This window comes from Euprymna scolopes, chromosome 12, assembly GCF_053919585.1.
Source record: "Euprymna scolopes isolate OS-2025 chromosome 12, ASM5391958v1, whole genome shotgun sequence".
In the NCBI taxonomy this organism is placed as follows: Eukaryota; Metazoa; Mollusca; class Cephalopoda; order Sepiida; family Sepiolidae; genus Euprymna; species Euprymna scolopes.
The window spans coordinates 47,487,620-47,502,772 of NC_136493.1; the positions used below are offsets into that span (position 1 = coordinate 47,487,620).

Consider the following 15,153-nt stretch of genomic DNA (forward strand, 5'->3'; position numbering starts at 1 on the left):
ACTATCGACGTAATGAAAGGTATGGTAGTGATTTTCGAGGCCAGGGCGTGGTTGGAAGGACCAACCTGGAAGGGGGGGGGTTCTACAAAAAAGGTCCCCAAACCTGTATTAAACGATGGGAGAAATGCGTAACAATGGGTGATTCATATGTAGAGAAAGATCAATAACCGTGCAAAGTTTCGTTACTCTACTCTGATAAAAAGTGGCTTAGAGGGATTAATTATTGAAATGTTACTTGTAGTTTAGAAAAATAAATTTCTTTATAATCACTTTTTTTAAATATTAAATTGATTTCCATTAACTGAAGCAAAACGTTCTAAAATTCTAATTTACTCAATTCTGCATTCGTCAAGGAGTCAATTTTTCAATGTTAATTATAGAGTAAGGTTACATAGAATTGACAGAGTTGCTTTGGCGTGTGTTGAGATGCAAATTAAGTGTTTTTTTTTTACAATGTTGTCCACCCATAGTTCTTCAAGGTAGTGATTAGTAGAAGTTATTCCATACTAGCATTTCAGCCCGGCATTGCCCGGGTGTTTGGAGGTGTATTGTGAGCAAAAAAAAAAAAAAAAAAAAAAAAAAAAGTGGTCAATTTTTTTAACTTTGTCCTCTATTATAATCCCTTAACATTTGTTTCGGTTCAAATCAAATTATTAAGTTGGATCCATCTTCAAGGAACCTATATCTAAAATTTCAAGTGTTTATACCCAAAATTGACGGAGGCGTTTTTTTTTTTTTTAGAGTTTTCAAAAGTCAAATCGTTGAACTTTGACCTCTTAACAGCCAAATTTCTGTCCGAAAACGGATTACAAAGATTTTCCCAAATCTCAGTATCTTGTATATCAAATTTCGAGTCTGTAGATTGAAAATTGACAGAGTTATTGCGTAGGGAAATGTACACAGACACACAGACTACCAGACACTTTCACACTCTCTCTCTCTCTCTCTATATATATATATATATAGATAGAGAGAGAGAGAGAGAGATTGTAATCATTTTTTTTAAGTAGCCTCGGTTATTAATATTTTTAAGGTTATATTTCAAGATTATAGAAAAAAATTGTACACTGATGTTTAAGCATGCGTATAAGAAAAGTATTATTATAATACATTGCAAAATTTTTAAGCATGCGTATAAGAAAAGTATTATTATAATACATTGCAAAATTTCTCGAAAATTGTTATTGAAATCGCATGAAATATTGATTTTTATGTTTTATGTTTATCTATTATGTTTTTGGTGAAAACATTGAATAAACAATGCTTAATTCAATGCTAATATCGTTCGTTCTGCTATATAGTGAGTGTATACGCATATATACGTTTATATAAAATGTAATATGCTGTATACTGCATCTCGACACATTACATAAAACGAACGACGACACGTTGTATATAAATATATATATATATTTCTGTGGAAATATTTTTATTCACTTGTATTTCCTTTTTATATATATACCAATCCTTATTTAAGAAGCTCAATGTAATTACAGAGCATATCATGAATAAATGACAAATATCTATATTCCAAATTTCATGATGTTGACCCATTACAATTTAACCCTTTATTTCAGTTGACACTTACAACGATTGATATAATAATTAAGTGATTGATTTTGTGATACGAAACAGGTACTGTCAAGAATTGTATCAACTGAAATAAAGGAATAAATTGTAAAATGGGCAACATCATGAAATTTGGAATATAGACATTTGTCATATATATATATATATATATATATATATATATATATATATATATGTGTGTGTATTATTACATATCACAATAGCATCAAAACGAGTGCATACCGACGAACATGCTAAGTTATTAATATCAATAAAATGAAGAACAGTGACCCTTTAGCGATGTGCAGTATCAGAACAGATGCTACACTTTACCTTTTTTCTCCTCGAACAACGGAGAAGAAATCCTTTTAGTCCGATGTAATTTTAATTTTTGTCTCAATCAAGATCGTTCTTTTTTGATGGAGTTGGAGTTTCTCGACATTAAAAACAGACCTTGTGCCCAACTGTCTTCATGGGGAGGCAAGTAAATAAAGACTTAAAAAAAAGCGGACCACGAGTAGATTGGACGTGTCTGTCAGACAGTTATTTCGATCAGTGGCAATTTTAGCTTCGAGCGTAAAAGGCAAAGTGCTTACCACGCGCATTAAGCGACCCGTAAAAACGGATTCATTGCACGTGCCGGAAGACCACGCCCCTTGTTTGGCGTGGGTTTTCTGGCGAAGCAATGCCGCAAATCAATGAAGGCAACTATCAGGACCTTTTAGTCAGGGGGCTGCGGACTGTGTTACCGGACCAGCGTTTAAAAGAGAAGAAACCACTCTAAAACAAGTTTTCTGGACAGTTTTACGAAACCAAGTTAACCAACCGGAACCAAAGAGGAAATTGGGTTTGAAGAAGGAGAATAAAAAAGAAAGAAAGGCAAAAAGAGAAAGAAAGGACAGAAAAGAAGAAGAAGAAGAAGAAAAAGCCCCTGGCAAGTTAAATCATTACAGTAAGCATTTATTGCGATAGGCTAAAAGGAAATTAAGAACACTATTAAAAGCTGAGCCTCTTTTCTGTAGTGGATTCAGATGGAACGATTAGGTTCGGCTCGGGCCGCTTAGTGCTTAATGACTGGCACATTAACCCCCATCGCGATCTTTTCATCTTTTTCTGTCAATGATGGTCAGGTGCGCGCTTTGAGAGGAGTTGGTCCGGTGTTTCTTTTTGCAAGCAGAGTTAATAAGAGCGTTTTAACGGAGAGCAATTCGCTCGAGCCGTAGCGAGTTCGACCATCAATTGTTGACTCGATCACGTCCGGTTGAGGCGGTCTTGTTTATTTCTTATACCTTTATTCTTTTATATATATCTACTATTATATAAAATAATTGTGTGTGTGTGTTCGTTCCTTATGGACTCCAAAACGACCGGGCAAAGTTTTTTTTTTTTAAATTTCACACCAATGTACTTGATGTGTCTGAGTGTTCTCACGTAGATTTTATATCGGAATGCTTCCGATAAGTATCGAAAATTGAAAAAAATCTGATTAAAAGAAAGTCCAGTTTTTTTAAAGTAAACACCTTTATACAACCTAACATTACAAGCGCATTTGAGTTTTATCATCGGACAAGCAGAAAAGCCCATAGATTCTTTTGTAAAACGGGCGCGCCCAAAATGAATGTTTATTTTAGAGCACGATTGTATCATGATAATTGACTTTTGTACGTTTAACTTTAATGCAGGTAATTATGTAATAATTTGATAAAAATCAACATTAGGATCTTTGATAAGACAGAGGCGCGTTCGAAATGAATGTTTCTGTTTAAAGCACAATTGAACCATAATACTTTACTTTTGGACTTTTAACTTTAAATCAAGCCATTATTTAAAGACTAGCGGGGATACCCGGCGTTGCCCGAGTGTTTGTTTCCGGGACGGGGGGGGGTGAGTTTTAAAAAATGTTATGGTAGGTAAGTAGGAAGGATCAAACCCGGAGTCATGAGTAAAAGTAGGAAAATAAAGTGTGAAAAAAAAACCAAAAAAAAAAAACCATCTGCAACGTTAACAGTTCGGCCACCAAGAAAAGTCCATTCCAGTTGTTTAGGGAAAAAAAAAAAAAAAGAAAAAAAAACGACTACGGTAGGTCGGCGCGAACGTGAAAATATAATGTGAATTGTCCAGCACGCTAACCACTACGCCACAGAGCACTGCAGCTTAGTTTAGTGATTTTAAATAACTTCACATGAAAGAACTACGAAGCCAAACCGGTGTTCTCTTCTCAACTGTTCCTTGTGAACGATCCCCAAACGGTGTTAAGTGGTGGCAGGGGGAGGAGGAATTTATTAGAGAGAAAATATTTTACCACTTCCATTGATCTTAACCGATTTTGGCCGTGACTTCTCAGCAGAAAAAGTATAGAAATCTAAGATTATCGAGGAATTTGAGAAATAATAAGCCTATAACACACCACAGATATTGTTCTGCCGTTTGTGCATATTATATTTGCATGAAATATCTTGATTTTTAATGCTATTAAGGTCAAAATCAGCGGGAAAAATGAGTTCATTTTATTTATATAGAGAAGAAGAAGAGATAATTTTATAAGATCAACAGAAGGTTCACTGTAGTGCAATGTAAACTACAATGTATTTTGGACCAAGCCACTGCAGGGTCGTTTGTAAGGCTTCCTCCCAGTAAACTGCAGGGGATCCCAACTCGAGCAGGCACCCAATCGATTTGATTAAAAAAAAAAGAAAAAAAAAGAAAAACATTGAAATGTTTTAATGTGTTTTAAAGACATTCTTTAGTCCCTTTTCTATTGAAAAAGAGATATATTCTCGAAATATTAAGACCTTCACTATCCCGGTTATATAAAACAGCAAGTGCACGTTTACTTATTTGTATTGTGATTATCTTGAAAACATAAATGGATATGCAAAGTTAAAAAAAATAACAAAATCAAATAGGACCTTCTTCCGTTTGTCTATTTTTGCTTATGCATCACACCAATACAGCAGCCTGTTCCCTGCATTGCTATAGCCTTCTTATACTCTTTCATATATTTCTTATTTAAATTTTATATATATATATATATATATATATATATATATATATATATATATATAACGAAGATGCGAGACGCCGAGCCGTTATACACACATAAGCCTTTAAGCCGTTGAACGACACTGGAAATGCTAAGTCGTTAAACATCTAGTTTTTATTACATTAATCACATCATTTGATTTAAATGCAATTCAGATCAGTGAGGAGAATCGCTACGCGAAAAAAAAAAAAAAAAAGTTTAGAGAAAGACCCCAAAACGATGCGTATTCTCTCCCGATGATCCCACATTAACTGGAGGTCGGAATGAAATACCCCTCCAATGAAAACAGCCGATAAAAACGATCATATAGAAGTCTACAAGGTAAGCCGTTTATTTCACTCAATATCGCCAGTTATTCGCTTCATAGAATATTTTCTACCGGAGCAGTAGCAGAAACTTACTGATGATACAGAAAAAATTGGCGCAAATATTACATCAGATAGATCTCCAACACTCAGTAAAACTAAAACACACACAAGAAAAAGAGTTCAGTTTCTATTGACTCTTGGAAATAGTCACCTGTGTTGGGGTCAAGTTGATCATGCTGGCGAGGTGCTCCCGTTCGGGAGCAGAGAGATATTTCTGTTGTTTGAACCGACGTTCTAATTCATACACTTGCGCCTGTGAAAATAACACTCTTCGTTTTCGTCGTTGGGTGATCGGAAATTGCACGCCGGGAGGTTTTTGGTCCAACCCGCCGAGGGCAGACATATTCACGTGACTCATGGAGGACGACATCGGCGACATGGCGCAGGAACTCGTACCCATAAGACGAGAAACTGAAAAGAAAAAAAAGAAATGGAAGATATGAATTAAAAATATATCACAAAAGAAGAATTGTTAACGCAATGTATTTTTACGCATACAATGATGCCGTTTCAATTTTAAATAGGGTTGATATGCCGTATAACAACATTATTGATTCATTTTTGTTATTTTGTATACAAAGTTTTATTTTAATGTAATCTTGTAGTTATAAATAATAAAAATACACGATAAAACAATAGTAAGCGCATTTGGAAATACCTAGTCTTCGGACTCATGCATGTATGCTAGTAACTGTTTGTTTTCTTCGGACTTATGCATATATATATAATATTTTCGTTGGGCATTCCAAATGTCATGCCTCCTATTTTTTTTAAAAATCCCCCTCAATAGACCAGAGGGAATTGCAAATTGCACTGCTATGATAACTAAACTTACGCGTCCATGACCTGAAAGCTCCATCTCTTTTTCGCAGATATTGACATTGTCAGACTCTAGGAAAGCTACCCCAGTCAGGGACATACGGCAGAAGCAAAGAGCGCCATTGAATTTCTCCACGCAGAAAAAAATTGAACCGATCAATATTCACTGGCTCCTGTTAAACGTTTACAAAACTGGTGCAGTTGATGTCAGCAGAGTTAGAAGATCGATTCGTCTATTTCAAAGTGGCGACAGAGATCAGAGTAACTAAGTGCGCTCAGGACATTAACGACCGTGGCATCGTTCATCGCTGGCAAATGTACATTGAGAATCGTAATGAATATGTAGAAAAATAAATTATGGAGAGTAAAAAGTCGCCTGTTCTAATGATACCACGCCTATCTTCGTAGCTCTTCAATTTTTCATGTGTTTTTCAAGTTTAAAAATAAGAAATACCCTCGTATTTGCTTTCTTCGGATCTATGCATAAGCAGTCGTAGCTATTCGTGATCTTCGGACCTATGCATAAACAGCCGTAGCTATTTGCCATCTTCGGACTTATGCATAAACAGTTACTATTTATGCATATGTTTGGAGACGACAAATAGCTATTAAGCTATTTGTCGTTTTCAAACATATGCTTGAAAACGACGAATAGCTATTACTGTTTATAGCAATAGCTATTTGTCGTTTTCAAACATATGCATAAACAGTAATAGCTATTTGTCGTCTTCGGACATATGCATAAACAGTAATAGCTATTTGCTATCTTCAAACATATGCATAAACAGTAATAGCTATTTGTTGTCTTCGGACATATGCATAAACAGTAATAGCTATTTGTCGTCTTCAAACGTATGCATAAACAGTAATAGCTATTTGTCGTCTTCAAACGTATACATAAACAGTAATAGTTATTTGTCGTCTTCAAACGTATGCATAAACAGTAATAGTTATTTGTCGTCTTCAAACATATAAATAAACAGTAACAGCTATTTGTCATCTTCAAACATATGCATAAACAGTAATAGATATTTGTCATCTTCAAACATATGCATAAACAGTAACAACTATTTGTCGTCGTCGTCGTCGTCGTCGTCAAATATATACATAAACAGTAATAGCTATTTGTCGTCTTAAAACATATGCATAAACAGTAATAGCTATTTGTCGTCTTCAAACATAGGCATAAACAGTAATAGCTATTTGTCGTCTTCAAACATATGAATAAACAGTAATAGCTATTTGTCATCTTCAAACATATACATAAACAGTAACAGCTATTTGTATTCTTCAAACATATACATAAACAGTAATAGCTATTTGTCATCTTCAAACATATACATAAACAGTAATAGCTATTTGTCATCTTCAAACATATACATAAACAGTAATAGCTATTTGTCATCTTCAAACATATACATAAACAGTAATAGCTATTTGTCATCTTCAAACGTATGCATAAACAGTAATAGCCGTTTGTCATCTTCAAACATATACATAAACAGTAATAGCTATTTATCATCTTCAAACGTATACATAAACAGTAACAGCTATTTGTCATCGTCAAACATATACATAAACAGTAATAGCTATTTATCATCTTCAAACGTATACATAAACAGTAACAGCTATTTGTCATCTTCAAACATATACATAAACAGTAACAGCTATTTGTCATCTTCAAACATATGCAGAAACAGTAACAGCTATTTGTCATCTTCAAACATATGCATAAACAGTAATAGCTATTTGTCATCTTCAAACGTATGCATAAACAGTAACAGCTATTTGTCATCTTCAAACATATACATAAACAGTAATAGCTATTTGTCATCTTCAAACGTATGCATAAACAGTAACAGCTATTTTTCATCTTCAAACATATACATAAACAGTAATAGCTATTTGTCATCTTCAAACATTTGCTTAAACAGTAATAGCTATTTGTCATCGTCAAACATATACATAAACAGTAATAGCTATTTGTCATCTTCAAACATATACATAAACAGTAACAGCTATTTGTCATCTTCAAACGTATGCATAAACAGTAACAGCTATTTGTCATCTTCAAACATATGCATAAACAGTAACAGCTATTTGTCATCTTCAAACATTTGCTTAAACAGTATTTGTCGTGTTCAGACTTGTGCATAAAGAGGCATGTGCATAATTGCTATTTTAAAAATGTTTATAATCAAAATCTTAGTGATTTATCGCGAGCGTTTTCTAGTTGTAACATGAGCAATGTTTTTTTTTTTTACAAAGGTGGAAGAATTTCTGCTTTTTGGGTCGAAATTTATTCATCTTACACTTATCCACGATTAGATTTTTGCATTGAAATAATATTTCTTAGATTCTTACGTCAAGTAGTTGACTGGCTTATTTGGATCGATTTCCTTAAAAAATGTTTTAGTAAGAAAGTCAACAAGCAACAGATTTACTTTAGATCTAAAGACATCGACGTCGACTTGCTAAGGAAAGTCTAATGATGCCGATGACTATGATGATGAACCCCCCCCAAAAAAAAAGCAAACAAAAAAAACTCATAGTACTGAAATATATCAGGTCATCCTATAAGTTCTGTCCGGACTTTAATTTTCTTGAATTAAATAATAAATGTGAATTTCTAATGGAAGTAAATCATATTTTATATCTAAACGAATGAAAGCGAAAGGTAGGCTTGATTTTCGCACGATCGGTGAGGTTAAAGCACCTTATTTCAAGCTAATTCAGGTTTACACAATAACAGCACCCCATCTGTTCTATTTCATTTACCTCCTCACCAGAAGGTTAGGCACAAGGTCAAGTGCAAGTATGATGAAAATGTTACTGTAGAACGAACTTGATTAGAACTTGGCCCACCCAGGTTTTCAGTCTGTGTTATTAACCGCCTGGCTAATATCATGCTATCTGTTTCATGCTCTGCTTATGCATATATGATTGGCAGTAGCAGAGTAAATTAATAAAGTATCCTTTTGCCTAGCAATATGTAAATTAGTTAACTATAATTTGTTCACTTTTCTTTTAATTCAACGATTGTTTAGTTTTTAATCTACATAAATAACAAGTGGATGAATGTATATCTGTGTGAAAATATTTAACTGATAAACACTTAACTTATTGATCACATAACACTGACAACAGTAAATAGTAATCGTACACAAAGGTTGGTTTATAACGAGTAAATTCTTTGCTTGGATGAATGAATAACGCGTACAGAAATATGTCGAGAAGTTGAAGTGCAAAATCGGTAATTGTATTTAAATCGGTATTTACAACTGAATCACTATATATATATATATATATATATATATATATATATATATATATATATATATATATATATATATATATATATATATATTCGTGTTGGGACGATTAATCGGAATCGGAAAAATCGGAGCTTTTTAGGGAATCGGAATCGGTATAGAAAAAATTTGAGCCTATTTTCTGATGCCAAAACCAATTCCTTAAATTATCTTTTTTATTTAAGAAAAAATTTTCACTGCTTGTAGTAGTAGTATTAGTTGTAATAAAATATTTATTCAAACTTTCAGTAAGACTAAAATCTCTAGATCATCCCCTTAAAAGTGTGTTCTTGAGAAAATATAAGCACATTTAAGATGTGTTTTTACAGTAATCGGGACAAAATAACAATTTATAATAAAATATTTAGAGATTTATAAAGAATCGGAAGTCGTATCGAAATCACGAATTTAGTACGGAATCAGTAATTGTATCGGACTTGGGAAAAATATTGGAATCGTCCCATCATTAACACACACATATGTATGCATGTGTGTGTATACATGTACACATATATATATATATATATATATATATATACATATATATGTATATATATATATGTGTGTGTTTGTGTGTGTGTGCCATTTAGTTCCATAGTGAAGGAGGTCACGGAGGTGTCAAGTTCGAATCTAGTCAGTTCCGTAGTACCGTACTCACTTATGGATGTTGGCAACCTTCACGTGTTCCCCTCCTGCAAGAATGCCTCCCACAGAATCAAGCCGATTAACGAAATTTAGCATGCTAACGACTTTACTTTATTATTTATTCCATTGATATTGTCATTTATTATTCACTTTCATAGAATTAAAATCCGGCTGAAGATCATAGGAAGACCAAAATGTTTGAGAGAAAACATCCCGACATCGACGCATTAGAAAAGACAGCGGAACGAATGCATCCAAGTTTTTCCATTCATGCAATCTCTATAAAAAGAACAGATCACAAAAGCCACACACACCTTCCTCCTCGATCCATGTTGGGTAACTCCTGCAGTTCTGGACAAAATCTGTTAATGGACGAAATATAAGGGCCATAAGAAATTTATTTAAGAATTTGTGGTTTTAATTCTTTTTTTTTCAAGGTCAAAAATTAGAAATTAGAGAAATCAAATTTTTAAAAATATATAAAAAAAAACATGATACTTATCTACAATTACACCGCCATGATGAAAAAAAAAAGTTAGTTTTATTATTATTATTTTTTTAAATTTGTTAATTTTAGGAGTGCATACTCCACTGGAAATAAACTCTTAGAATACTGGTATATACGGGTGTCGCTATATTGTTTTTGTATTTAAATTGCTACATTAAAACAACGCTCGCAATATATTTAATATATAGAGAAGCATGTTAAACAAAGTTCCCGAAGTGCATAAAAATTTAAATAATGAGCGTTTTGGGCTTCCGTTGTTTTAATACGGACATAATATTGTCACGTATTAAATGATAGATTAAATAAAACATTAAAAACTTTTATGTTTTGGAATTTTTGTAGATTAAGATGTTGGTATTTTTTAAACTATTTTTTTTATCTTTGCTGCTATTCCCACAACGTTTCAATGTAACCTCGAATTTTCTTCAATGTGCCTTGCCGAACTCGGTAATACATACGAAATTTCAAATCAAACTCTTTATTTGATCCCCTCGCTATTTGCTGATGGAACGAGAACAACCAATTATAGTCAATATTTTCTGCTCCTTTTGACTTCCGGTTTTTAGCTATCTATTCCGCTGGATAATTAGACATGGTCAAGCGAACAATAAAGCGATCCTCAACATAGGGAAAGGAGGAGGGACTTTCACGGTATCTGAGAGAAAGATAATCATTAATCAAAATGGACCATATCTCTCTTGTCACCGTCGGTGCACAAACAAAACGTAAAAAAAGAGCAGAACATCTTGCTTATGACTGTACGATCTGTACAGGTGGATCAAGTAAAGGGTCTCATTCGAAATTCTGAGTTCGTCAAAGATTCAGGAGATCGTCAAAGATTCAGGAGATCGTCAAAGATTCAGGAGATCGTCAAAGATTCAGGAGATCGTCAAAGATTCAGGAGATCGTCAAAGATTCAGGAGTTCGTCAAAGATTCCAGAGTTCGTCAAAGATTCCAGAGTTCGTCAAAGATTCAAGAGTTCGTCAAAGATTCCAGAGTTCGTCAAAGATTCCAGAGTTCGTCAAAGATTCCAGAGTTCGTCAAAGATTCCAGAGTTCGTCAAAGATTCCAGAGTTCAACAGAAAGATTCCAGAGTTCAACAGAAAGATTCCAGAGTTCAACAGAAAGATTCCAGAGTTCAACAGAAAGATTCCAGAGTTCAACAGAAAGATTCCAGAGTTCAACAGAAAGATTCCAGAGTTCAACAGAAAGATTCCAGAGTTCAACAGAAAGATTCCAGAGTTCAACAGAAAGATTCCAGAGTTCAACAGAAAGATTCCAGAGTTCAACAGAAAGATTCCAGCGTTCGACAGAATACATCTGTAAAAGATCTGAAGTTATATCGGCCGAAACGTTGTGAGAATAACATTTAAGACAAGAAAAATAGTTCAAATAGTACATACCATGTTGTTATCAAAATCCTGAGATTGTAAGAGTTTATGGAAATTTGAGTAGCCACTCTAAAATTTTAATATAAAATAAATAATAATAACATGCTATTTTCATGACGGGGTAATTATAAAGTAGCACCATATTGTTGTTTAGGAATAAACAAAGGAACAAGCATTCGTAGTCTAGTTGTGTTCCAAAAGGAAATATTTATAAATTAACAAAAATACTTTATTGAATGCTTTTATTGAACGAAGAAGAAGAAAAAAAAAGACAAAAAAGTCTCGCCACAATTATATCAATTGTAGATGTTCTTCATTTACAAATGTTAACAGACATGCGTGCAGAATATACCAAAACATGAATAATAAATAAAACAAAAACAATATTATTTACATTGAGCTTCTTCGTATTATTGCCTTCAGCAACGTTGATAGTTTTGGCCGATTTGCTCTCCGGGTTTATTTAGGTGCATTGCTTATTTTCGGTGACGTTAAATGTCACAGCATTCGTTGGTCAGATTAAACTACACAGGACACATGAATGTACTCGAATAACGAACAACTGTAACGTAATGATTGTCTTTGATTAATTCGATTCCGGATGCAAGGGAGATAATAGAACTTGTCTTTTCGTTTCTTGTCGAGTAGAGTTAATTCCCTTTGGGATAAAAATGAATACCCTTATTTTGTTTCGTTTAATTCATTCACAAACTACCCCTCTTCTATATATCTTCGTCTCGATCGGTCTGCACGTCTGCTAGGCACTTTTTTTTTTTACTCAGACACTAATAGTAAACATCTTAAAGATTTGTATACACCATTCGACGTCAGTTCTGTCATCAAGGCCTGTGATCTAATTTCAAACCACATCTCTCCGGATAACAGAATTCTCTTATCTGTTTTCTGCCGACTGACACCACGGGAAAGGAATGTTTCTGTTTTGTTTCTTTCCAATTGTCCTATATTTCTTTATTTTGATCTTAAATCCGAATTTCTTTCCAGCTAACATTACATAATGACCCTGTGTAAATACAAGAAAAACATCACCACAAATTGCATATACATCTGCGGAAAGCCGGAGAGCACATCGGTCAAAAAGGAGTAAAAATACAAATATCACTGTTGTTGATGACTTAAATTGAAAAAAACAAAACAAAAACAAAACAAAAAAAATAACAAAAAATAAACAAAAAACAAAAACAATGCAAATACAGATAACTTTACATTTTCAAACAAAACAAAAGACAATTCTCATACTGCGCATGCGTCATGGTTTTAAAACAAAAAACAGGCATTCATTTAAAATCGAATATGAACAATCAAAAGAAAAAAAAGGAATTGTTTTGTAGTTGATATTTTTTCTTTAAACCACGACGTCATATAACACATTACCCTATTTTTGTACACGGGCACACTCGATATAAAACATGACGGAAAAATAATGCTTCGCCAGTGTTCGCACTAATATTCATATGAATTCATAGTATTACATCAATGATTTAAATTTTCATATATAAAGTATTCTCATCTGACTTTAGAGTGCAGAATTTTAATTTCTTTCCAACCTAATCTCAGACGGCAGGCGTAGCCTATTTTTTCAACAGTTTTGATGAAAGGTGTGTGTACACACACACACGATATATATATATATATATAGTGTGTATAAAGATGAAAGAGCGTGTATCACAAGTCAGAAAAAATACCATAATGCTTCATTGTAGGTCATACAAGAGCTTATGCTATATATATATATATATATATATATATATATATATATATATATATATATATATATATATATATATATTAAAGTATTATACATTACTATGTCTGCTGGGAATAATCTGGATTCGTTCATCATGTAATTTTAGAATTAAGAACATTCCATTTTGTATTTTCTTCAGGTGAACTCACCAGTCTCATTTAATGTACATTTCTTTCGCATTAAATGAGATTAAGAATTTATCTGGAGAAAGAAAAAGACAAATGTTGTTAATTCAAGGACGAGCAGATGGACAACCCCAGGGCTTCCCAACAGATACGGTAATAGTACTTGAATACCAGGCATTACCAAGTCAAAACTATGTTATATGACGTACTCTTTTATGACGTCATGTATGACGCTTATTGTTGCCAGGTAGAAACTATAGTCTTATATGACGTCATCTGTTATGATTCATACGTGACATTTAATTAACAAACAAATAGAGATACGATTTTATTATAAAAATAGATGCGCGCGCGTGTGTGCGTACGTACATACACATTTTACAATTTAAAATAGATTATGTATTAAAAAGGAACCCCCCCCAATAGCAAAATAAGTAAATATGAACATGACATTATGTGCAATTGTTTGTCATAAGTCAAGGGAGATAATTTTATTCTTATTTTGAAACTCAACGAAACAAAGCGTCTATTTAATCTGTAGTCTCGAAAGATGTTAATATGGACTTCTGGTCTTACATACCGGAAGTAGGTCGGTAAGACATTTTAAAGCGAGGGCTATATATATATATATATATATATATATCAGACGTCTATTCTGTACTTATTGTCATGTTGATCCTCCCCCCGCACCAACAATGAAGCTAAAATAGAGAATAACGGCTTTTATACCTTTTCTGCTTGAAGTCTTACCAGGGAGAGAGAATTTTCTCTCCCCGGAAGTCATGTGATTAAGCTGACTTCCGTTTTGCTGAGGTTATCGCTAACCCCTAAGTGCCACTCAATCTTTTCCATTGAAACTTACTTGGCAGACATAAAGCTTCCAACAGAGGTTCCTATAATATGTAAATGCTTCTTAGTTCACTTTGTCCCCTCCCGTTTCCGCGTACCTTTCTTTTGTGTCTTTCTATACCCTACCCAGTCAGCTCACCATCCACGTTCGTCGATTTGGTTGTTTTATAGCATTACAACTATTTTGCGGGGTTATTTAATACAATCCATCAAGTGGCCAGAAATTGTATTTTACCTATAGCTTGTGGGTGGGGGGGTTCATACCTTTCCAAACGGTATTAGTGCCTAATTGAATCCAACGCGCATGTGTTTCCTTATGTGCGTGTCCGCGTATGCGAAATATGGCAGGTGTACGCTTTCATTTGACAGGCACCTGTTTACCTTAGCCCTCTTCTACTCCCCTCTCACAACCTGAGGTTAACATTTTTTTTTTTTTAAAGGAATCTTCCATTTCTAGCGCCCATCATTCAGAGCACCGGCTACTAAAACTCCTGGACACCCGTTTGCCTCTTGTTTACGGCACGCGTCAAACGAGAAGGGACGCGAAACACACACACACACACACACACACACACACACACACACACACACACACACACACACACACACACGTGCAACGTTATTAATCCTTCCAGCCTGCCCCTCCACCTTCTATGTGCCCCGTCGGTTCCGGGCGGCAAGTGCCACACGTCGAGTGACGAATACCAAAACAGGATTAATTTGATACCTTCTTAATATGGGCTCTGTTTTAGCACGAAC

The 15,153-nt window shown here is 34.0% G+C and overlaps 1 protein-coding gene across 2 annotated transcripts in view; it reads right to left on the reverse strand.

Moving 5' to 3' along the window:
- The window catches only part of LOC145291274 (homeobox protein Nkx-2.1-like), a 208,478-nt gene that overhangs the window by 7,146 nt on the left and 186,179 nt on the right, over positions 1–15,153 (reverse strand). The window contains exons 2-3 of one of the 2 annotated variants that reach the window (XM_080136901.1): positions 10,070–10,117; positions 5,132–5,391 (exon numbers count right to left, since the gene is read on the reverse strand). In XM_080136901.1, coding sequence (XP_079993027.1) covers positions 5,132–5,391; positions 10,070–10,117 — 308 coding nt within the window. The remainder of the gene's footprint in view (positions 1–5,131; positions 5,392–10,069; positions 10,118–15,153) is intronic. The other variant, XM_080136902.1, reaches the window with a different exon arrangement.